This window comes from Falco biarmicus, chromosome 15, assembly GCF_023638135.1.
Source record: "Falco biarmicus isolate bFalBia1 chromosome 15, bFalBia1.pri, whole genome shotgun sequence".
NCBI lineage: Eukaryota > Metazoa > Chordata > Aves > Falconiformes > Falconidae > Falco > Falco biarmicus.
The window spans coordinates 8,280,914-8,306,770 of record NC_079302.1 but is presented as its reverse complement, the minus strand read 5'-3'; the positions used below and the strand labels follow the sequence as shown (position 1 = coordinate 8,306,770).

At 40.8% G+C, this 25,857-nt stretch overlaps 1 protein-coding gene across 2 annotated transcripts in view; it reads right to left on the bottom strand.

The window, feature by feature from the left end:
• Window positions 1-14,536: 14,536 nt before the first annotated feature.
• The window catches only part of ADAMTS18 (ADAM metallopeptidase with thrombospondin type 1 motif 18), a 79,885-nt gene continuing 68,564 nt past the window's right edge, over window positions 14,537-25,857 (bottom strand). For both annotated transcript variants that reach the window (XM_056361200.1, XM_056361201.1), the window contains 5 exons: window positions 24,735-24,939; window positions 22,228-22,419; window positions 21,644-21,853; window positions 20,065-20,212; window positions 14,537-16,544 (listed from right to left, as the gene is read on the bottom strand). In XM_056361200.1, coding sequence (XP_056217175.1) covers window positions 16,429-16,544; window positions 20,065-20,212; window positions 21,644-21,853; window positions 22,228-22,419; window positions 24,735-24,939 — 871 coding nt within the window. In that variant the 3' untranslated portion in view covers window positions 14,537-16,428. The remainder of the gene's footprint in view (window positions 16,545-20,064; window positions 20,213-21,643; window positions 21,854-22,227; window positions 22,420-24,734; window positions 24,940-25,857) is intronic.

Below are 25,857 nucleotides of genomic sequence, written 5' to 3'. Positions count from 1 at the left end.
CTTTGAAGGTGGGCAATGCCCTTAAGCACAGACTTGCCAGACCTGTCTGACCATACCGTTTCAGACCTGTAACTGTAAGGAGCCAGCCCTTCGGGTGCGTTCCGAGCAGTGTAACATAGACTTTATACCGGTTAGGTTTAACCTGGACGCACTTTAATCTAGCAAGCCGGCCAAGCCAGTCAGATCTACCGGAACAGCTGTCTTGTTATTCCATACCTTTCCCGTGTCGCATGATGTGCTCTTCCAAATCTCGTACTGATCTTTGGTCAATTCCTTTTATGTTTATATAGCAACAAGCTGTAGTCTGGGACCTCTACAAGCTCTTTCTTCCCATGTTTTCGGAGCCTGTTCATGGTAGCCTCTTTGCAGTTTTGTTCCACAGCCTTCTTGATGTGTAGATACAGGAACAAGGGGATAAAAAAAAAGCTAAAATGTTTTCAGGTCTTACTGATATGGAACAGCAAGAATAGCACATTGCTGGGGGTGGTTGTTTCAGCATTTCTTCTAATAATGTCCAAAAAGTTTATAAAGGAAGGATTTATCATTCATTTTGTAATAATCTAAACACCTATAACTTGCTTTCAAAGTTTTCCTAGATGACATAAGAGTTTCTTTACAACTTATTCTACCATCTCACCATGCAGTCTACTTCTATGATACAACGCTTCTGTTCTGAGATTAAGACCACTGGGGGAGATCAGTGGAGGGAATTGTCTCACATGAAGAGTGTAAAACATCAAACAGAATGAGCAAACATTTCTTTTAAGTTCTAGATGAGCCGTAGGAAGTTTTTGCTTCTATGAAGTTTCACAAACTGCCTGAATTTAAATCTCCTAAATCTGTGAAAGCAGAGAGGGATTTTTATTTTTTTATTTCTTTCAGATCCAAACTATGAGACTTTCTCCAAAACTAGATAGGCTCAGCATTGAGCAACGCTGACAAGAGAGAAAAGCTATCTCCAAGCTCAGCAGTGTGTTTCTTTTGGCTCTGTCTTCTGAGCCCTGTGCTATTATCAACGCAAGCACGTTGTTAATCCATGTAATGTCGTTAAACCACTAGGTATATCGTAGTTTCTCAGATGGGTCAACATTTCCTCTGTTTTACGAAAAGTGTGACAACTTTGTATCTCTGAGCTTGTTTTCACTAAAATGGAACAAATAAGTTTTTGCAAGCAAGTCATCCAGCAAATGTAAGGTTTTTTTCTCATAATTCTAATGTGACTGAAATTTTGCTACCTGCAAAGAATCTCAGGCAAGTCATGAGTGCAGAGCATCTTTTGGAAGCACGTACTGCACTAGTTCGGTTGATTGCAGCTCAGCTGAACTCACCATAAAACTCAAGCAAATTTTACTCGTTAGGTTTATGTTCTTGTGTATCTCATGTTCACAGGATAATGCAATTTTATATAAAATACACAGGAGATCTAAACATATGCTTTCCCGGTATGGTGGTTTACTCTGCCATATTCTATGTCAGCATGTCAGATTTGAAAAAACAAAACCACAGTAAAATAATTTCCAATATATGTTTAATTTCATATGCTTGAGAGTGTTCTGTTGAGAGTATTATGTTGATGTACAGTGTTACTTCTGTAAAATGGCTTTACATTTCTGATGTCAGAACATCAGAGGTGAGCTTTTAGTAGTTCCATACTTCAAGTTCTCACCGCCTTCAGCTGTAATTTAAAGTTCTTACCTGCTTTCAAAACTTTAAAAAGAAAATCTCCAGTTTGTAAATCAGGGATAGAAACAATAAAATAATCGAAACACTGTTTTATGAAAGTTTATGAAATTTTAAAGGGAATGGTTCTGTAATTAAAGATCTGGGAAGCAATAAAAATCCACCAAACTGTTCTCTGCAAGAGAATTCATGGTTCTAATTTTGCCAGTCTACTCAGAGTATTTTCCAGAGGCTTTCGGGGATACCAAATTTCCATTTATGGGGGTGGCTCAACAGAGAGAATGGTAGCATTTCTTTTGAAATTAGAAAACCCTGGAGAGAGATTTTTGCCCTGAATCACTAAAGGTTAAACCCATGATCACAAAGATATTCAGTCAAGTCCTGCCCTTATTTTCAAACCACAGAAAAATGGATGCAGCTTAATGGTCATTCATATGAGAAGTCAGATATTTTTCCAGGGGCCACAGAATGTTGGTCTGCTCTCAGTTCCTTGGATCCTTTCAGTTCCTGTCTAGACTTTTCACTTAACAGGGCAGAACAACAATATTGAACAAATTGTCAAATGAATGAACAGAAGTCCTAGAACAAAATTGCAGGCTGTACCTTAACCTATCTGTAGGTTCAGAAGTCGTCCACATTGTTGTCTACAAGCTTAAATTCTGCAGCGTCTTGGGGCTATTAATTGGTACCTCATGGGGTGATCCTGGTTACAAGGTTGTGGCAGAACAAAAGGTCATGGAGGCAAAATACCTCAGACTCTGAATCAGGCTTCACAAGAGAGATGTTCCTCCATAGCAGATGTCTATAACCATGCAGTACCCATCGACTTCGCAGGAACAGCGGTCAAATACCCTCAGAAAAAGACTTCTAGACGTATGATGGGAACACACAGCCAAACTACTCCAGGGAACTCGTATTCTGAAGGACAGTTCTTAAGGATTGTCACTGAAAAGATTTTAACCACATAATGTAGAAATTAGTGTCATACAGGTAATCCTAAAAGAAGAATATATGCTATAATTTTACATGTCTAACATAAAGAAAATGTATTTTATACATTCTCAAGTGTTAAGAAGTAATACCTGCTGGCTAATCTGATGGGGTTGATTTTTACTCGTACTTCAGGTGAGAGATGCATAAAAGCAAGAATTATACATGTAAGTAGGAAGCTCAGTATAGGTGCAGCAGCTCAAGGAACTGCTTCAGGCTGGAGTACTTGTAACTGTGATCGCTAATATACTACCTTAACACAACAGCAGTAAGCAGCTTTCTCTCTGGCCAAATTAAATATGACTCTTAATCAAATTTTGTTGCTTCAGCCTCTAATATTTAAAGAGAAAGGCTGCTAAATTTTGCTAATAAGGTGTGTGTGGATACCTGTACTGAACTGGAGAAGCTCACAGAGGAATCTTGGAGACTGTCCCTTTAGAGAAGTTTGTGTGCGTAACTAAACGATAACTGGAGGGAAATTTCTTGATTAAATTCTTGGACAAATTTCAGTACCAGAAGTAAGATTAAAAAATGAACAAAAATCCCAGCATGGAGGAATAGAGCTCCTGATGGCAGAGCTGGAGACCTCAGTGGCTGCCTAAGTGGCTGGCAGAAGGTCAGACCAAAACATCCCATGCAGCACCCGCAAGTGCTGAATTCCAGCAGCAAGGGAGCGCTGGGAAGCAGTGGCCTTTTGGGGAACACTTGTAGGTGACCCCACGTGGAGGAGAACTGTGGCACTGTAGTGGAGATGTTTCAGGGGGTCTGTGTTCCATTCTGTCTTTCCAACAGCTGGAATTTAATCTTGTCAGTTATAATTCACCAGATTTCCTCATCTGGCATTTAAAAACAAACAAACAAAACCATTCAAAAGTCACTGCAAGAGCTAGAATGAACCCTTGAGGTGACAGGTAAAACTTTGTGGTAAACAAAAGTCATTCAGGCCAGGATGAGGCTTGTGATACTTAATACTGGATGTGTTTGAACTCGTAGTACATAATTATTATTTTTATTTTTTTTTTTTTTAATTAACCCAAAAGCCTGTGCTTAAAAATTCCCAGTATTGGGAGTGGAAAACTCACGCAAGAATGAACAACAGGACCTTGTTAACTGTGACAACCAATATCTGTTATACTGAGGTAGACGAAATGATTCAAGTGTTGTATTTATTGTAAGTATCTACTTAGAGTACTAACTGGATATTCATATAATTACAATTCTCCTGGAGAATAAAATTTAGTACTTACTGTTAGATCTGGCTGGGAAAGTAGGAGGTGGAAGGCCGTACATTAGAGATGCCCCAGTTCTTTAACGGCAAAGCCTTAAATCTCTGAATGGGAACTGGGACACTGAAAAGTGCTTATGCCGCGTGTCTCGGCACCGTCACAGAACTGCACGGTACTGTGGCACAAATTCCTCCCTAGGTACAAAACAGATGAAAAGTGAGGTTTGTGGAGGGAGAATGCAGAAGTGTGAATTAGTTGGGATGTCTTCTGTTGCTGGTGGTGCCCACGCTCCCTGCGGCGACACCCTTCAGGGTCTGGTGAGCTGCCATCAGGATTTAACACCTCTTGCCCTCTAGGGCAGGCAGTGAGATCTGAGTGTGTGTTCCAGTTGCTGGGCTGATAGCTACATCTAGTTGTGGCTGTGGGAGGGTGAAGGGGCTGTAACTCTTATCTGGAATAAATAAAGACTGTTTCTCCTCCTCCACAGATTTTGTGTGGAGCCTTTGTGCATATGCTCAGCTTCTACACAGAAGCACACCATATGTGCGGGCTAGCTCTTCCTGAGGTATGAAAAAAAATAAGAACAGCAAATGGCATCAGCTCCACATGTCTGGGGAGTTTCAGAACTGGAGCACTGAGGACTGGATGACAGTAAATTCTTAAGGAACAGGCAGAAATTGGGACAGAAGAGCAGCAGCCAGTGTGAAAGGGAAAGGAGAGGCCTGGAGCACAGTGTGCAATCTCAGTGTGACCGAGCGTTTTGTAGTGAGCTGAGCCATGTGAGGCTAGGAAGACTTTGAGTGAGACCTAATTAAAATCATCTGGCCCTCATGAGGGAGATTTCTTTTTCCTTGCAATTATTTTTTGTGTGTTGAGGATATTTAATTAAGCACATAGGGCTGATGTTTCTGAGAGGAATTCAAAGTGCACTCGTAGCTATTTTTAGTATATTATTGTATTGTTAGACTTGGGGATTACAAACACTGCAAATCTATAAGAACTATATGTCCCAGACTGCAGCAATGGTTCAGGATTGACATGATCTGCAGCAACAACAGTTCTCTGTATCCTGTTTTTGGGAGGCAATAAATACCTGGAGTAGAAATTCTATAGTGTCCCAAACAGTTTCATCAGCAGGGTTTAATTGTTTCTTCTTTGACCTACTCACCCCTCTGCAGCTATTCTGTGGCATGTTAATGTTAGGTGAAACTTTGAAGAACCATGATTTTGATACGATTTTCCACTAGTGTCTCAATTTTTTATTTCAGCTGATTTTTTTTTCATTTTCAATGATCACAGTTATAAAAAGAGACCATCTGGGAGCTTTCTTCTCACAGCTGGTCTTTGTATCAAAAAGTAATTTAGCAAGCACTGGTTAATAGGTAACTGCTGGACTGATGAGGTGCCAACTCTGGCTGCTTCATTATGGTTCCACACATTGTCTTTCTAACGTGAGGATAAAGTCGCATGTTGTGGTTCTGCGAACATCCAGAGCATTAGCACAGACATGAGCCCATAAGCGTGTAACTTTGTCAGAGGTCTCCCTGGAATAACTTTGCATGAATATTTTTCTGTGAACCCTTAGGTCGAGGGCTGTTTTTCCCCCCTTTTCTTTCATAGAGCTAGAAGTTAGCACACACAGCTAGCAGATGCAAGTGCTGTTCCTGATGTGAGCTGGGCTTGTGGGTTCTCTTTGTCTTACTCAAAAGACTTCGTGTTATGTTCACAACCACATTCAGATTTAGGTTAGCAGAAATGGGAGAATACAAACATGCCAGTGAAGTGGCTCTCTGTGCGAATTCCCAGGGGCAGTTCTAAGGATCTCCCCCTCTTGCCTTTGCCCCTTTATTTATATTGCGGGCTGTAAGGGTTTTCAGTTAACAGTAATGTTTTGATCTAGACCTGGATACCTAAGAAAAAGGTGAGACAAATACACAAACATATATTTGTTCCTAAACAAAGCTTTGAAATTCATTTAACTTTCAGACATCTTTTTTAATACTTGAACTCTCACCCTAACATTCATTCCTAGAATGATCATGATGAGTAATCTTGTCTCAGAGTTCCTAAGAAATTCAAGAGCCCTTCGGCTGTGCTACTGCATCGAATATGAGGTGAAAACCCTATGAAATGCATTGCTAATTTTATGGCTGTTTTAGCCTGTATTTTTAGTCTAACTCCAGTCTCTAAGAGTTCACTGAATTTTCTTCCGGCTCTTGATTCCTCACTAGATTCACTAGGTGGCTGTCTAAGAACACACATAATCATCTACTTGCTGAAACACAGCTCTGCCGCTGCTGTGCCATTCTCTGGTCTCACGCTGGAGAGCACCCTCTCATCAGACACAGCAGGTACCAGGTACCAGCTGCAAGGTCGGGCTGAGGGAACCCAGCCCCACGCATCCAGAACACTAGATCCCTTTGATTAAATCGGTTTTGTTCTCCAAGACAGAGTTAAGTATTTATATTGGTTATGTCCAAGCCTCACTTGAAGGACTTCCTGACAACACCACTTTTTCAAATTCTATGTGGTATTCATAGGAGTTGGGTAAAACCAGGGAATAAGGTAAGTTGTGCCTAACTAAGGGTAGTTTGTTCTTCCAGTAAGCTACAGGAGTGGGGCAAAGCAGCTTCCAGAATCTGGAAGTTGTGATTTGTATGTGAGGGGATAGACTGAGGGGAAGGAAAGAAAAAAAAGAAAAAAAAAAAAAAAAATTGCTGTTCACTTAACATCCTCCTTGTTCTTAAAGTCCTTTTTACCAGATGTGGCTCGAGTTTGGCTTGTGCACGCTGATTTTGTATGGTTATGAATCCTTTAACTTAAGGGAAATTATTTCTGATTGAGATGAAAATTGGACCCCAAGGTTCAGGCTGAGCTGAACTTTGGGCACGTATCTTAGTTTTCCAATGCTTTTCATTGGAAACCCTGACTTATGAAGGAAAGTATGCATGGATCTATCTCCAGTCCATGTGTCATCCTATTGTCTTCAGCGCTGTGGAGTATAGAGCAGGGAATAAGACCACACAGGAATGCGTCTCTCTAGAGCACCTCTGAATCTTACTTCCGTGGTTTGTGTTGCTCTGTACTACCCCAGAAGGATGAGGCAGGGAATAGGCAGCGTCTTGTCTCTTTGCCTTAAAGTGATTGCAGCAAAGCTGAATCGGCACATGGCCTGGAATGATCTTAATTGCTTATGAGCAGGGAAACAAGGGGGAGGATGGGAGAATATAAGGGAATAGAAGTGTTTTCTGTACTTCATCAGTTTTTTTCCCATCACTGTGTTTTCAACAGGATACTTACATTCCAGAAAACAATAATTTTTCTTTTAGTTTAGCCCTGTTGAAAAATCTAGATTTACCTGACACTTTAACAATTTTCTGTTGGAAACACTGAAACGAGATACTTTAGTCTGAGGGCTGGGTCAACTCTGTATCTTCCAGAAAATCTCAGACTGTGAAATAGTTTGTTTCCTGTCATCAGGACGCAAAATGCTGATGTACAACTCTCCAGTGCCTTCTGGGACTTGTAATTCGCTTGTTCTCTGCCCAGGTCTGGTATTTTTTTGGCACCTTGAAACTACGTGATACCTTTTCCACGTGAAGATAGGTGCGTAGTTTAAAGCCTTCGTTTGCCATAAATCTTAATTTGCATGTTGCAAGTTATCTGGGATAATAACAAATTGCCAAAATGTTTTTGCCTGGCTGTCAGGCGACTACGAAAGCTAGCATTCTTGGCTCAGAATCTGCAGGATTAATATGAAACGCTAAAACATGATGCTGGAGCTGATCAAACTGTGCAACCTACACCTGAGGGGAATTTTTCTCATGGAATTCATAAAAATGTCCTTGTTTTCTCTTGATTAGATGTGACTGTTAAGGTTTAAATAGAAAGCAGCAACTTGTACATGGACAGCAGTGGGAGCTTTACTGTTCCAAAGCCATAACTTTTAATCAGCATAGTTCCCTGTCAGAGCGGATTACCCCAAGACACTTCACAACCCGCTCTGCTCCCCACCCCCCGATGGCTTCGGGGGGGAGCTTTGGAACAGGAGGAGAGAAGCAGAGAAAAAGGGGATGCAATTGTCCGAGAGAGACAGAGCTATGTGCCAAAATGTCTGAAGGTTTCAGGACTGTATGATTCTCACATTATTGGTACTTTAAAAACAGCAGTTGATTAAAAAATAAAAAGGCAAATCCACTGTCTGCCTTCCTCTTCTACATAGTTACTATGCCACAGTAACACAATTTGGAAACTGAGGTGTAAACTCTCCTTTCAAAGCGTCCTTTGGTACTTGAAGAGTGCTGGCTGGGGTCCATCCAGTGGGCATGAGGTTCAGAAGGTTAATGAGAAGTTCAGGGAAGAGCATTTACAAAAGCCAGCACCAAGAATAGCGGTTCTGGAAGTACTCTGTTCCTGGGCAAAGTGTGACTGTGTCATCTAGGAAGCCGGGGAACTACTGTGCTCTGGCTGTTGCCTGAACAAGAAGACATAGCACGTGTGAAATAGTTTGGGGGTTTTTCCACCTTAATTAAGTTTCTTATATATAAAAAAAGAGCTTGATTAACAGTCTGGAAGATCTATACAATACATATTGTATATATGTGGATAAGAAGAGTTTGGATGGCAGATTCTAAAATCAGCCTTGCTAGAGGAATCCCTATTCTGACCTAAAAGAAAAATAAGACCTTTAATCTCCTTTTAATTCAGGATCTCTCAGCAGATCAGTGCTGTTATCAGTACCAGTCAACATGAGGGCCCCATTGTGCTTGCCCTCATGCAAGACATGAGGTGTGAGTTGTGCCTGCCCTAGATAAAATTAACAATTTAACCAAACTAATCGAAGAGGGGATAGTGGATGTAGGGAGCTAGAGAGAGGTGGTTAAAGGGCTGAGAGTGGTCATTTGTTTTATCAAATCCAGCCTCTGGCAACAGACTGCTGTGTTAAGAGATGTAGAGTCTGGATTGAACCAGGAGAGTATCTGCTCTTCTGCTCCCCTTCCCCTCTTCCTTCCCTTGTGCAAGTACAAGAACTTGCACAAACACTGTCGACCACCTTACACCCTTGATAAAAAAGCTCAAAGGCTCAAAACCTGGTAATTCGCAGAAGACTGTAGAAGAGGTTAAACTATGTGCAATAATACTAGTTATATATTTGAAAATGTCCAGATGATCTTAAGTGGGTGAGAAAAAATTCCTCCTCCTCAACCACAGATTTAGCACTGGGTGTAGAAAAACAGTGAGCAAATCACACAACCAAGAAGAGAGCGTTGGCAAATCCCGTACAGTATCTCATCTCTGCTTTTTGTCAGTCAGAAGATAAATTCGCTTCTATTTTGTGTTCACAAGTTACGCTTCAACATGAAAAACCCCTTCTTGGCCCCTGCTGAAGACTGGCAGAAAACACTGGAGGCTGGGTTAAATTCAACGCAATGCAAAGGCTGTGCAGCAAACACAAGTCGGTCTGGCTTCCCTTCAGCCTCGCAGCTGTTGATCACAACAGGTCAAAGCTCAGAAACCCTGTAATCCCAAACTTTAATTTTTCAGTTCTGGCCCCAACCCTCACCTGTTATAAGAGCAGTTCTGTGAACTTCTGGCCTCTCAGCTGCTTAGCCCAGAGGAAGCTTTTTCACCAGCGCTCACAACCAACCTGCAACACCGCACTGTGGCAGGGGGGCTTGTCTCTACATTGCAAACAGCAATGTAACTGCTGAAACTAAACAGGATTCTCAAAAATGTGTAAGCTCTAGGGTAGAATCACCGCACTAACGAATAAATGAAACTGCTGATGAGCATGCCAGATGTTGAATTTGTCAGTGAGTTAAAGCGTTTTATATCAGCTACCGGAGAGTTGCATTGGTACGCTCTTGAATCCATGCGGGCAATGGACCATAGGTCTAGCACAGCTAGAGATTAGGAGACTGTGACACGTGAGCAAGCTGTATGCTTATCTGGACAATAAGCTTATAAAAGTTCATGATTTTCATGACAAGTTCCATTGCAACTGAGAAACACAAAAAGAAGTCAGCATTAGATGTTAAGTGGCCACAAGACACAACGTCAATTTGAGTTCAGGACATGTAATATGGTAGATGTATATCACAGTAGCCCATATATCATCTGGTGGTCTCCCTCAATAGCTGAATGCTTTTCAAATTAGATGTTCCAGTTTGTTTATACACAATTTTGGTTTTGCAACCAGTATTTTGGAAGTGGACACCAAACCCCTGAAAATTAAATTGTGGTAAATGATACAATTTGAAGTAGTGTATACTATATTTAATTGGAGAGAGCTGTGTTTACAGCCTGTTACTGTCTGTGTTGGTTGACTTTTCCCCACACACCAGCAAAGACAAGAATGAGTAAGTCATGGTAGTTCTGGGCAACCTGGCATTTGCAGTGTGTTTTTACAAAACCTGAGCTGATGGGCTTTCTGCTGACAGGGAATATCTCTGGCTAGAAATAAAATATTCTGATCCCGTTAAAACATTATCTATCATTGTGTATACTGGGTGCTGTGCAGTTAAAGTAAATTCTTTGAAAGCTGAAATTCCTTTAATGGTATCTTTTTGTGAAGGGTGAAATAATGATTTGTGTATTGAATCTTATTCAGTTCCTGTGGATAAATAGTGATGTTAATACAGTGAATAATCTATGAGCGCTTTCTGCAGGGTTATTTGTATCATTTGGGGAAAAAAAATCAGTGAGATTATCTGTTTGGAGATTAAAAACATACCTAGAAAACTTATTCTTTTTCAATCACAAATTATATTTCAGCTATCAAAAGCCCCCAAAATGAGAGCCACAAAATATTTTGTTTAGTAGCTTATAAAAATCGTTTTTTGGTGGTGCATTTTGAGGAAATACGGACCTCAGTTACTTTTTACTTGCTCAACAGTTAAGTTGAATATACAATGTGGAAATGTGAGATCCAATGCTCTGGGGAACACACTGCACCAGAATGGCTTTTCCTGTGGGACAAGTCATAACTGCATCCAGGGAAAACATTAATGGCGTTTTTTCTCGTATTTCGTTATGGAAGGAAAATGTAGCCACTTGTGTGTCCAGGTGCCCCCCTCTGCTTTAACCCTGCAGGAATCCTGAGATGAGGACTCGGGATGGCCGCAATACGTTACCACGCTAAAAGCACTATGACAGTTGGTTGGAAAGGGCACCATAGATAGGATTAAGTATTTTGTACAAGTACAGCTGTTGAATTCTGCAGATATCCTGAATATCTTCAACTATCGTCTAAACAGAGGTAGTAGAGGGCTGTTATTTCTGTGGAAGCACAGGAGTGTTGGCAAGGGATTCCTGCTTTGGGCAGAATGCCTTCAGTTTCTCCTCTTAGACAGACCTAATTCAGGTACTATGGTAATTTGAGAAGGTGAAGATCCCAAAGAGGGAGTTCTTATGTATGCTTTTGTCTGAAATCTGTTTGCTTTCCGTAGGTAAGAACTTCATGAGTAAATATTTTCATTATAAACCCTTTCATATTCTTTTTTGAATGAGTTTTTGTGTCAGCTCTTCTACCTTATTATGAAAGGATTAGTGAACGTTATCATAACACAGCACAATAAATAAATGTTGGGCAGCCCAAGTCACCTAAGGGATACTAAAGGTCTATCTTGAGTTGCAGTAGGTACGCAACAGTGTTAAGACTGAAATATATGGTGACCACAGCTTGATTTGATGGTTAGAAAGGAAGTCTGGAAGTTAGGGCTTCGCTGAAGGTTCCTGCTCCCTTGGCAGAACCCAGAAATTAAAACAGATTCTGTTCATGATTGAATACTTCTTATTGTTGAACAGAAAGTACACACAATATTTAGTAGCTTGAAGTATAGGTTCCATAATAGAGGCTTTTCTTCAGGGAGCATGAGGAGAACTGGGTTTGGTGTTACTACATTGCCTGTGAACTGAGAAATTCAGGTTTTGTCTCTAGTCCAGCCCAGCTGGGACATTCAGGCTGTTTCTGCACTGGTATCGCTCACGGAGAACAAGTCCACTACCTCTCTAAGCCCTGCCTGGCGCATGTTGGCTGTTAGAGGACGAGCTTTTCTGGCCAGTGATTACCTCTGCCCAGGGCTGAGGCAGTGACTTCCCATGGGCAATGCGATAGAAATGCTGGAAATAGCCGCCCACATCTGCACCATTTGCAGCGTGAGCCTGAGAATCCGTGTGACCCCGCTGCTGCTCTGTCACTGCCTGTTCTCCTGTGAAGCAAGTGTTGCTGCGAGGTAAAGAACTTCAGGATGCGATATACATCGAAGGGTGTGTTCCAGCCCAGCCCTAACCTGGACTTGTTCTGCAGAGCAAGGTATGAAGGATATCTGTGATAGCGGTGCACGGTGTGCAGGACGTAGGCAGGAAGGGCAGCCTGATTTGGAGGCTGTTCGTACGTTATTGGCTGGGGCGGAATTCAGGGTACTTCCTAGCACCTGCATCTCCTTATTTCAGAACTTCTTTTGATGGAAAGTAGACTTATGGCCTTGCCAAAATCTCTGTAGTCCCCGATAACTGCCAGGCTGTCTAAATGATTCAGATGTACTGCTTTCCTCTGGTGGTAATCGCTGTCTTCGTTAGGACTCAGCATTGACCGCACCCCGTTTTTGATTCATTCCACTGTCCCCCTGCTTCCCTTCTGCCTTTCCCCTCTGCTGTCCTCTCAGACCTCAGCAGTGCTCGGTGTTTGCTTTCAAAAGAGTCCAGATAAAGTTCCTCAATATTACTCTTTCAGATCTTATCTGCATGGAGCTGCCTTTGAAATGCTCTGCAGCGTCCAGACAGACAGTGAGCACACCCAGCGCTGTCTCTCCTGATCACAAGGAGCTCGCTGTTAACACGTTCTTTTCCTATTGTTTCTTATTGTGCACTCGGGGCTATGAGCCTTCCATGACATGTGTACGGTGTGGTACACAACGCGATCCCAGTGACTCGGTAGGGTTGGACTTCTATTGCAATAGAAATAATAATGTTAATTTATTTTATTGATGGCTTTGAATAGGATTTGCTGAATAATAAGGGAAATATGGGATATGGATTATGTTACCGTAAAACCACATGCAGAAAAACATTCATCTGTCTCCAACATTTCATGTCTTCTGGGCATCCGAGATAGTTGAGTTTGATTTACACAATCAAGCCATTCATTAAATATCTGTTTCAGTTTTAGGCAGATGCATCCTTTACCTGAGTGATGAAATCTGACTACAGGAAACGGAGCTATTCCTTTGTGAAAAGACCCCATTCTGCTTTATAAAGTGAGCCTTGCAGCAATATACTTCTAGAAAACTGCGAAGCTTTGTGTACCAAATGTCGTTGTAAGGGCTCAGCAATAAAACAGTTGTGGACTTGGGGCTGATCCAACCACACAATAGCACATCTTTATGCAGTATTTCCTCTTTCAACATCCATCTCAAACTCTGTAATTCGGTGACAACCGTCAGTTTATTTTATTTCCAAAATTCTAGCCCTGGACACAAAGCCGTTTAGAGTCTGAATTCCTGTGTGGGCATGTTAATTATTTAAATCGCTAGTCCAAATCATGTTCAAAAGAGTGTTTGCTGGGAATCCTTCAGGAGCGGACTGATCTATCGCTTATTATCGCCTACTAGATTATACTGTAAGTCAGAAGCATGCTCAGTATTTCCTATCAACGATGCTCGATATAGCTTGCTGTTGTCAGAGAACTGAGCGGTGGTGAATGAAGGGAAAAGCAGCAAATATATGTTAGAGAATACGTAAATGAAATGATCCAGTGAATTGATGCAATCCCTGCTAGGGATTGGCTTGGAAACTTCTTAGCCGAGTCATTTTCAGAAAAATGAAGTATCCCCAGGCAGATGGGAGAGGCTGTAAAACCTAATGTGTTCAGTGAGGCTTCTTATCTTGCAAAACACCTTGCAGATAAATACATGCAGGGAAGAGTCGTGCTGGTTCTGTGATACACAAGTTTCCACTGTCTTTGGCGAGAGAAACAGTAGGTCAGTTTTGTCTTGCAAACAGGCAACTGTATTTTTGTGAATTTTAGCTTTTGTGTTATTATGAAAATAAAACCATGAAGTTATGTCCATTTTGCCTTTTTGTGCCCAAAATGGGCACAGTCCAAGCCAGCTGCTACAACGGCAGGGTAGTCATTCAAATGAGAAACATCTTCTGCTCTTAAAAGGCAACTACAATATATTCACTCTGTTGAATAACCAGTCGTGCATTCCTCACTTGCCAGTATAATGGGACCTTCAAAAGTAGAGAAGTTTCACATGACCTTAGCACATAGGCTGACATGGAGTGCCTGAAAGGAATGACCTCCATCCCATTCATCATAATGGCTTGTTAACACCCGGAGCCACTGTTTTGAGGGTTCCCTGCCAATGTTAACCCCTAGAAGACCTGAATGGTAGGGGCACGGTTAGGCAGGGAGGTCACAGCTGTGGTGGCTGAATTTCCACTGCACCAAAGAACAGGCTTTTCTTGGGGGCAGCTTTTCTTGCTACAGAACTGGCGTGGGCTCAGAGTCACAGACAGGAGTCAGTTACATGGCGGGAGAAAACAGGGTGGTGTTTTACTGAAAGATGCTATGGGACAATCAACACAAATGCAAATGAATGCATACACCACTCATATTACTTGGTATTTACTTATAGCCTCCATATTTTATTCATGAATTTTACAATTCCAAATATAATGAAACAGTTAGAGTACTTTATTACAAAGCTTATAAAATAATTAAATATTACACTTATATTTTTTGCTTTTTTTACACCATAATTCATACTTTGTGACACTACCATTTTCTTTCCTCAGTTGTCACTTAAGGAAGTGAGCAAAGAAATAGAAAGGAAAAGCTATGCATTAATAAATTAATTATTTTACATCAAATAATAAAAAGGACACAATTATAAAAACAAAACAAAAAACCCTTGCAGTTTTCCTAGAAAAAAGGTTATAATTACACAATGTCCAATATCAAGACAGAGCGGTGTAGGTTAGATATGTTTCCAATCATCTTTTCTTAAAGTATCACAGAATACATGTTTTTAATTTAAATTGTTGCAGAAGGAACTGCTAATTTTAAGTGACCACTGTCTGGCATTAGTGCTGAGCTGGCTAATCTTATGCTGAAACGATACTTTAAAAAAACAGTAAAACTGAACTACATTCATCAAAGTTGTGGGATTGGGTGGAATTAGATAAATATGCCCCTTATAGGCACTCCCCAGAAAATTACAGTAGAACACAGCTCTGTCTCAGAACGGGTTTGGCAAATAGGTTGGGTATTTTTTCAATGCAGAAGCTTTTAAAATTGTACCCTTTGATATATAGTGTCACCGAACATCTTGATACTGAATGATTACAAATATTATGTTTACATTTCTTTTGTGTGCTGGTGGATTCTGAACTAAATAAAAGTATTAGGAGGATGTATAAAAATAGAATTGACCTTATTTGATTAGAATAAACCATCCACTTATCTTTTCATTTTTTTCATATAACCTGTGTGAATAAATAACTATTTAGAGAAGTTTAGCATGAATTAATAGACTGTAATATTGTTATTTCCTTTGAGTAACAGATGAATCAAAATTTGCAGAGAGATTTGAGATTAAAAGGAAGACATTCTTCTGTATCTTGGTATTCAAACAACCTAGCTTCTGAAAAAACTACTTTAAAATATCAAGTTTAAACTTTAAAATTACGTATCTAATGAGTTTAGAATGTTGAAAACATAACCATTGAGCTCAGTAAATCAGAGTTCCTGGAGTTAGTTGAAACACAGCAATACTAAAAGTCCAAATATTCTAATGCTGAATATTTCTAGGAATACATTTCAAGTTACTAGTTAACCACCTCTGAGTTTCTACACAAAGCAGAAGATGAATTCTTCAAAATAATAAAAAAATTAGCATGATGCAAAACTTGCTTTTCCAGCAGCAAGTCTGATAGAGAAGCACCATATATCTTTGTAGTGCATTATTTACTTCTTGTGGTCACATGCGTGACGCTGCGTTCTCCAGACAACAGCCATTTGAATGTCTTTCTGTGAAAGTGGCAGTAAACAGCTTCCTTACCCTGGGACGATAGTATCATAAAAAAAAATATGAAAGGAAATGCTTTTGATAGTGTGTTTCGTCATACTGCCACACTGTAACCTTCCTCCTCAAGCTCCCAATCTCTTTTGCTTTGCGTTCTGGTAAATTAGCCAGAAAAGGCTTCTGCGCCTTGATTTCTTCCTCATAACATACGACAGTGCAAAATGACACTTTTTAAGGAAAGAACTGCCCCTCGAGTCTCAGTGTTCAAGTGATCCATAGTACCCTGTACTTTAGTGAGGTCAGCAAATAAAGAAAAAAAAAGAAAGAAACATTCCTTTTTCAACATATAGCCAACAATTACTGTACCTCAGACATTCCCTTAGAAAAAGTCTCTTCCATTAGCGGTTTATGTGGCACCATGTCTTGCCTCAGAGCAAAGTTAATTCCAACATAAATTGAAGAAGAGAATCCTGCCACTGAAGGGTTCAGATAACACGCTGCTATCAGTTCTTCTTGGTGCATGATTTACAACATTGCTTGCCATAAAATTTGTGGTTACAGACACCATGCTGGGGTACCAGATGACACCAAGTGAAGAAATCCACGCAAGAAGGATCATCTGAAGGAGAGAAATCCAAGCAATATGGTAAGGCTGTGTTTTAGCAAGCCTACAAGTCGGGCAGTAGTTCTGCACGCTTACATGCATTTGGTAACAGTAAAAACACGATGGGTGACTCGGCTCAAAGAAGAGGAACCATGAGCTAGCTTTCATCTGAGAAATGCCGGTTTCTTTTTCGATTTGTTAAGAGATGTTTAATTTGGTAATTTGATGGAGATAGAACTAATGTGAATGGAGGGTCAGAGGCTAAAGGTACTAAAAAATTTAGAACACACTTTGAAGTTCAGAAATACAGGAGGAAGTTCCACTGTAGAGGATACAAAACAATCTTTATTTCCATCTCTGATTACAAATGTTATTCTAAAGCCAGCTACTTGTACAAATGAGTCTGCTCCACAGCTTGTTGCTGTCAACATCACGTGCAGTTTACCCGCACCTCAAAGTAGCGTCAGCTTGGAGTGTACATGCACGTACACACAAAATGCACGGAGATCCGAACGCACGGACCCTACTCTGTACAACCGTTTCCAAAGGGGCTTATATCTCTCCCTTTGGCCATGCAGGGAGCCTAAGAAATCTCTCAGACACTTTAGTTAGGTGGCAGGAATCGGACTTTGACTATGCCATGTTGGTGAAATCTTAATTAACTGCAATGGGAAAAGAGACAGGCTGACAATGTTTAGTTCTAAAAAGCCCAGCTTTTAATTATAACTACAAATAAACCATATTTTTCAATTAAGATTTTATTTCACTAAATTTATGTACAGAATATTTATTATGCGCTCAGCCAGTCACTTTAAAAACATTTCATAGCTGCTCCTTTCTACAGTTTTGTAGTGGATGCTTTATGTTTCTTTAAAAGAGCAGAGTGATGATTCATATAGATGATTTATAAACAAATTCACCATGTCTGAGAGAGCAGTAAGACATTTAAATGAGGTTTAGCAAAATTTATAGCTAAACTGAAATCTCCTGTGAGCATGGGAAAAGATTCCATTCAGCTCTCAGAACTACTGTTTACATGGTCAATAAAAGGAATTTACAAGGAGACAGTGAAGAAAAATCTAGCCACCGTTGTCTGCATTCTCAGATCAGCTAAGCTGAGTCACCGAAGACAAATGCTCCCTCACACATAGCACAGGCAACTTTTTCATATTCTGTGGGCCAGGAATCATCTCTGTCTCTCTGTATGAACTTCTTTAATTAGTCACCACGTTGCTTTTTTGGATTCCCTTTTAGATGATGTCAAAGGTGATTTTGTATACCTTTATCACCCTCAAATTTATTTGAATGAATAAGAAAATAATTTCATAATAATAATATTTTTTTAAAAAAATTTTTTTAATGCCTCAGTTTTTAAAAAAGTAAGCCTGTCTGTAAATGCTAATGTTATGGAAAGAAAACACTGTCCTTGAACAAAGAGTTGTCTAGGAACTAGGAAGCTCGGTACTGGACTGCAGCCTTTCCACTGCACAGCTTTCCCTTTCTGTTCTTAATTGTCAGCAGGGATGCAACTGGGAGTTCAGGACCAGCTTTTGCATTACTTCACCTACTGTCCACCAGACAGAATTTGCCGCTGGGAGGACCCAGAGCAGACAACAGATGAAAAACATGTACAGCACAAAGCGAGGAAACCTGTTCTGATCGAGTCCGGAAGAAGCTCTCCTGGCATCAAAGGGTAAATGTTCCAAAATTAAGGACTACTGTTTAAAAAAATATAAGCAATGTTAATAAATCTTTATGCTCTTTTTGAAGATCGGAGTGCAATGCTAACGTTAGAGATATGGCCAAAAACTCTACTTTTGGAACCTAATCCAAAAACCATTGGAATGAACACAAAGAGTCCCACAAACTTTCAATGGATGTGGATCAGGCTGTCAGTTCCTTATTGCTATTTACTCAAGTATTTATATATTGTTTAAATTTTCATTCAGTTTAAGCAGTTGGATTTACTAGGAGTTATGGTGACCGTAACTGCGTCTAACAGAGGGATGGAAATGACCCAGCTTGTCTAGGAAAGTGTGTAAACTCTCACTGAAACATTAATTTCTTGACTGTGATCAGTGAGCTGGAGCTGCGTGGCTGATAATAGAGACTGATTTGCTTCAATGTGATTCCAGCACAGCTGCTTCTCTCTCTTTTTGCTGGTTTAGACAGAAAGTTAAAGAGCAGTGAAGAGATAATTGATCTCTAGAGCCTGACGACCCAGTTAAAATAAAGGGGAAAGGGCTCCTGCAGATGTGAGGAGAGAAAGAAACAGGCCAAGGCCAAAATTAATAACAGACATTACTCCAGACATGAAATATACCAAAGGAAAGCAGGGGTGAAAGAAAAGTGCTTGCTATATCGTGACACAAAAGATGTAATACGGAAACTCCAAAGTACAGCAGAACTTTTTTAGGAAGGTTAATTTGAAGTGTTAAGAACATTTGCTTATAAAAACAGCAGAACTATTTACTTATCCCTTTCAGGACCATTTCATCCATATATCCTTGTCTGGATTCGGGTCCCCTGATAGATCAGTTTGATACTCTGCATGTCTGGAGCTGATGCAGCAGAATGGTCTGTGAAGACACCTCTGGGTTTTACAGGGTTACCGGGCACAGCGCGTGCCGGGAATCGCACCGATGAGGGGTGGTTGGCCAATGGCAGTTTACAGGATGCAGGGCCAGAGCCTGACCTTTGCTCCCAACATTATTACCACCTTTCTCGTGCAATCCAGCCTGGGTTTTACAGAGGTTACTTTCAGCTCCCAGTTTTGAAATGGTAACAAGACCGTTAATGTGCGGTGTTTTGAAATTTAACGTTGACAGTGCTTTAGCATCCCTAGGTAACTAGTGTTATATGGGACAGACCTGGACCTCCATGTGCACCAGCTTATAAGTCAGTGTATGGCGTGGAGCCCCCTCCATCGTTCAGTGACACAAAACCTCTTGCTCCTCCTGCTCCTCTAGAACTGCAAAGCACACTGAGGCGGTGGAGAGGGATACAGCAGACATCCAAGTCGGGACAAAGCTTGATTTCATGTTCCCCGACTGCACGACATATGCTGATCAGAAGCAGTAAGAAGGGCAGTACATTCTAGACAAAGCATTTTTGGACTCCTAGGGCTTCAGAAGACTAAAAGGCAAATTCTTACTGCTTAGTTCAAAAGTTATTTCTAATCATTACAGTACCAGCATAGGATGCTTCTATGTTACTCAACAAGGTAGTATAAAGATGTAGCTCAGAACCAAATGGCATAATTTTTTGAAGTGTTTTTTTTTTTAAAACCTATCCCTGTTTTTATAATCTCTTATGTCGGTTATACTCTCAAGTCCGCTTTAATAGGGTTCACCTTGAGAAGAGAGATGCTGTAGTATCAGAGTGTAACTGTCAAGCTGGAAAGACTGAGAAAAAATCATTTATGAAGGAATGTGCCAAACACTAATCTTCAGTGGGTGTAACTGGAAAAGGTGATTTTTGCTGGATATAGAGATCTAAGCACCCAACCCTGCTGCAGCATGTAGAGCAGTTTTACCTCTTTTCACAGGAACGGGGCAGAAGTTAGTATTGCAAGCTCTCAGGACTGCTGGTTTCTGATGGGGCAAGCACCCAGAAGCTGGTCTTCCTTGGCGCAGGCACTGTACGCTCCGGGTTTGCACTCCCCCTCCACATGTTACTGTACACTGTAGAGAGGAAAAAAGCAAAAGCCATCTTGTTATAAAAACTCGCTTGGAGCCCATGAAAACCAAAGGAGTAACTTTCAAGGGCTTTGCATGAGACTTTCAAAGTGAGACAGGTCAGAATCAGATGTGTTGCTGTTCAGAAACCCCCATCAGAACCAACTTTTCAAAGATGTGTGCATCTGTTCTCCCTTCTGAAAGTCTGGTTATTTAAGGACTTAGCTGAAAATTTGGTTCCTTACATCGAAACAGAAACTGCACATTTTAGAAAACCTGTTCCTGATTGTCTAAACTGATTTCTTTTGAACTCTGAGCCTCTGGGCCCAATCCTGCTGTCTGAACAGAGATAAAACTCCCATTGGAACCATAATTATAGCAGTGTCTGGGGAAAAACACTATGCGTTTGCAGGAAGATCTATGAACTATTTTTAAATGCGTAAGCCTTTTACTTATATGTGTTTCATGAAAAGTTGTCTGTAAGATAAATGTGATCATTTTCATTTGATTACAATTGTCAGGCATACATTGTTTCATGTAAATGTTATTAAATGAGTGTGCGTCTCATTGATAGGTGACTCATAAAGTAGATATGTTCCAGAAATACAGAAGCTTGTTTGCAAGAATGTAGAAACAAATACAGACTGATCCTGTAATTAATCATAGTATTTAGGGAATTCCAGGCAATCTGTGCAGATGCTCAAATACATTGTCCATACAGATATGTAACAGTTCAACCACAGTGCAGTTTGAAGAAGGCTGAGAAGAAAGCCGTAGAAAATGAGCACGGAATGTAGTGCCTTGTGAGCATGAATAACATTTTAGGTGACATTCTTCAGTTTCAGGACAAAAAAAAATGAGCTGCACCAAAGTACATGATGGATACGGACCAGCTGCATCACGTTTCAGTGGCTGAGTAGCATCACCTTCTTCAGGGAATGGTGAATGCCGCAGCCACCTGTGGGCTGTTGGTCCTGGGGATATCTCCTCCATGCAGTCGGACATTTGACTATAGCACAACATATGACCGCAGTTCATACAAAAACCCCAAACCCGGGGAATTTGGACTCGCGCTGCCAAAGGCACAGTGGTGCGGTCTTCAGCACTGTGCGCCTCCCGGGCGTCTGGGCCACTGCAGCTGGTGTTCATTCAGTGGCCTGTGACACTGCAGCTGTTCCAGGTTTGTGCCCTCTAAGCCCCGCACTGCAACCACACCTTCTAGTTACGGGGAACACTGCCCAACAGTCAGCAGTCACACTGCCGTTGTTTTGTCCTTTAATGCTGGGTAGAGAAAAGCACTAGGGGATGCTACTTGAGTTAGTGTAGAGAAACTTGCTCCTTTTGTAAACTCCATAAAAACCAAGACACAAACGAGTGTTGGAAAAAAAGTGCTAGCTGGGACAGGCAGAGAGAGGCGAGAAAGTTTCTCGTTCCTACCTGCTGCCAGGGTGAGGAGTACCAGCCAGACACCATGTTATACATTTGTGAGGGACAGGCTCCCTTGTTACAGGCTTCTTCCAGGTCAGCATTTGGTTTCTTGATGTTTCTACATCTTCTCTGAGGAAAGGTGATCAATTTCCCATGGATGCTTTTCTCACCGCATTTTAGTTCTCGCTTTTTTACACCTGGGCCACAGGAGGTTGAGCACTGCAAAGGAAAATGCACCTTTTAAATCTCTAGAAACACACTCAGAGAAAGGAGAAGGTGCTATGTAAACAGACCCCAAATTATGCAAAACTAAAAAAGCATTATATAACTAAATCCACAAAGACTATGTCCGTAAATGTAAATTGAAATACGAATCCGGGTCAGTGAAAGTCCTCAAAAACAATGATATCAAGGTGCATCTAACTACATCTGGGTGTATAGAGCTGTGTCTTTGTTGCAGCTTGCCTAGAACACCTGATTTCCACGTGACAGCACAGCTTGCTTTTCCCCCACTTGGTTTGTGCGCGTCCCTGAGTCAGGATTTCCAAGCTCCGCGAAGGCAGGCGCTGAGCCATGTAACCGCGCCACTTTACCTCGCTCCAGGAAGAAATCACCCACTGGAGTCGGTCATTCTTGGGGCAGCGTCCTAGCACACACATCTGCTGGGATTCGGGTTTATGGTCTCTGCTGCACATATTTTCAGGCAAGATTTGAACCTTGGGAGAACCGGTACTTTTGCAGTAGACATCCCGTTTCTTAACGCCTCTCCCACAAGTCTTGGAGCACTGCGATGGAAAGAAATATTCATTTGAACTAGAGGAAATGAAAACTGGCATTATTTGTATTTTACAGCAGAGCATCGAAACCATGGCTAATGTGCTGTGCAGCTGTCGTTATAATACAAGTAAACTTAAAATTCTGTTGGTAAATAACAGTAAAATCTGTATGTCACTTCGAAAACATTGTTCTAAGTGCTTTCTTAATGTAAACTATGAACTCTTGCAGCCCCCTACGTAGAACAGATAAGTAATATCTCTCTTCCGTAGATGAGGTAAGTTGGACTTGTGAGCAAAATGCTTTTTCCCCTGGACAGCATAGTTGAAAGCTGGTTCTAACCTCCCATTGCCAAATCTCCCATGGCAAGATGTTCTCAGCTATTTGTTATTTTGTCCTCACCTTGGCCTACAGGGATGAGATAGAGGCAGAGAAAACTACCCAGGGAATTTATACACAACTCCTTCTCCAAATGAATCTCACTGCAAGACAGAATCTGATACAGACAATGTTCAGAAGTTTGACCAAAGATATTTTAATTGCCAGGATTACAACTGAAGCTTAGGGCAAGTCACCAGTGAATAAGTATGCGTTGCTGAACCACGGATCAGTTGAAAAGACATTCTATAGTTTTCATTGCCTTAGCATACAACAAAATGCATGAAGGAGCCATTTCTGATGAAATGAAGAAATCAACAGCCCTGAAATAACGCTGCCATCCTTCTACCTTGTTGCATCCTTCTCTAATTGTTCTTTTTACTAACAATTATGGGGCACATTCCAAGGCAGAATCCTGCACTATCACTGTCTGTATTAATAAAAGATTTCATGAAAGCAGAGTTGTACTGAGGATGCAACAGAAATATCTGCATGCTGAAAGTCTGTGGTTCTAGTCTTGTCCCCAAAACAAACAAAAAATTCTTTTCATTTAAAATTACTCTGATTTATGTGGAAAGGCTGGGTATTTGACACTTTTTTCCTCTTAACTCTTTTGAGCCTGTGATGTAACAGCTTTCAGCTGAATCTTAAAATCTTCGCTAACTTGTTCAATAAGCCTGTTCACTACATTTCAGCAGGGCTTGTGAACTTTTCATAGGCTTATTTGAAAATCCCAACTTGAATTGTACACCTCCTAAAGTGGAGGAAAATTGATTTTTTTATCATTATTATTATTTTAGAAGAAGGAAAGTTTGAAGGTGTGAATGTGCTTGAAGACTTTATTCTTCCTTTTTAAGTTTCTAATCATCGTACCTGTCTTTTATAATCTGCCACACTAAGGTTTTCTTTACACGCCCTGGAAGAAAAAGTTTCTTTTTGAGTTTTAAAACTGTTTTGACAGACTTTTGGGTAGTTACTTGTCTGTCATTGTACATTACAGTGCGCTCCCTTGGAGAGGCAGACTGTGCTTCTCAGCTGGGAATGCTTAGAGCAAGGTGTACTTGAATACCTAAAGAGTAATAGTACCAAGAAGTATACACAGAAATAGTAGATTCTTCAGTAAATTTAAATCCACCTTGAATCTCACCAAATGAAGATGGAAAAATAAAAATCATGTAGCTCCTTTTAATATGTGTACTCTCAGCTCTCTCTTAAATCCCAGATTCCCCAGTACTTCGTTTATCCTTACATTAACAGCCCATACTAGCATCAGTAGTAGTGAAAGAAAGAGCGGAGATGATTTTGTGTAAGCATGCGTGTGTTTTAACTCAGGCTGTTCTAATGTCAGGCAGTTTGCAGGTTTGCAAAGCAGGGTGTGTACACATAGGAATCTGCCCAGGGCCTTTATGCCCCTCATGGCAATTAACTGCAACAGTACTCTACTTGCAGTAGAACAGTTACTCTAACAAAGGCAAAAGTACAGAAGTGATCAGAAGTGATTAGTGAATGGGTAAATCACAAATCTATCAGCCCACAATTCACATATGTGTGTGCATTAATATGCAGCTCTAACCCCAAATATTTCTTCATTCCTTGACTGCCTGTCATCTCTGAGAAAAGTTAATATGGCTGTGGGAAGTAATCTCAGAGGGGAGTTAATGGCTCTAAAGAATTCATAGAGCCTTAAGTTATGAGACCAGAAAAAAAATCCATCTATTTGTATGCGCCAGAAAGGACACCACATGTCTACTTCTGGCAAGCCCTCCTGTGAGCACTTAAGAAGGCTAGTTGAAATATATACCTAGTTTACATATTATTTTCAATGAACAGAGCTGCTTGCAAAATAGTGATCTTCACAAAATTAGCAGTATTGTTCTTTTTAGGCAGAGTTTTTGGCAATATTTTCATTATGGCAGCAAACAAAACCATAAGTTTTTCTCCAGATTACCTGAGACCATAGGCCAGGGCTCCATTCAGGGGGGCAGTCCTGACTATTGCACATCTGCACCTGTGTAGGGGTGCTGACAGGACACAGGGAGTGGGCCACCACCTCCTCTCTTTGGAAAGCCCTTTTCTGGACACACTGAACGAGACGGCTTTGTTGCCCTCCTCCACACGATTTGCTGCACGCGCTCCATTCGCCTGTTGACCAGCTTAAAGGAGAAAATGTACGTTAGAAACACAGGAGTCCAACTGGCTTTATAAAATCAATACATAGGAGCCACCTATCAAATGTGAATTATTCAGGGATTCTACTTTGCCTGCTCTCCTGATATATGTTGAAGCAATCAAAAAGCAGTAGTTAGACAATCTATCTTCAAAGCATAGAACATTTTGCTAGAGATGAAATGTAAGTCACACAACTAGAAAAACTAGTATTACTTATTTACAGTTCTCACCTACCAGAACCAGCTTGCCTATGGATCTGACCTGGAGTCTGGAGTTCCATGGGGACTGAGAGATGCTGCCATTGAGGCTGGTGGAGTATCTAGAAGATCTGAGGGTCTGGCTAACAATTCACCATTCATTTTTAACTGTGTCTATGCTTCTAATTGAAAAAATCTGTCTAAAACAGGAAAATAAATGGTAGGATGATCACTTTTGTCACTTCAGCTGCTGAAGAGACCTCTGAATAGACTAACAGACCTGAGGCCAAACAAAGAAGTCAGAGAGACCTGTAAATTGGTGAGATTCCATTATTGGAAAGTTCTGCCCTGTGTTGTTGCATTTTTTCCCTTTTTTTTCCTATCACCTAAGCTGATATAAGGAAAAGTCTGGCATGGCAGGGAAAGAATGAGCCCAATGCAGCTGAGCATGCACCTCCCAATGCATTTCTGCATAGAGATACTCACACGGGGCAACAAATGTTGCCATGGTGCTCTCCAGTGGTATGCATGTCAAACCTTACCAGCCTCTTTTCACAAAAAAAGAACTTCCTTGCTAAAATCAGCAGTCTTGTCATTAGTATCTTGAGGATTTAAATGTCCTTAGATGAATAAATTTGGCAGACAGATGATAAAGAATTAAATAAAACAGAGGAAATTTAATCAGCAAAAGCTGTTGGCAAATCT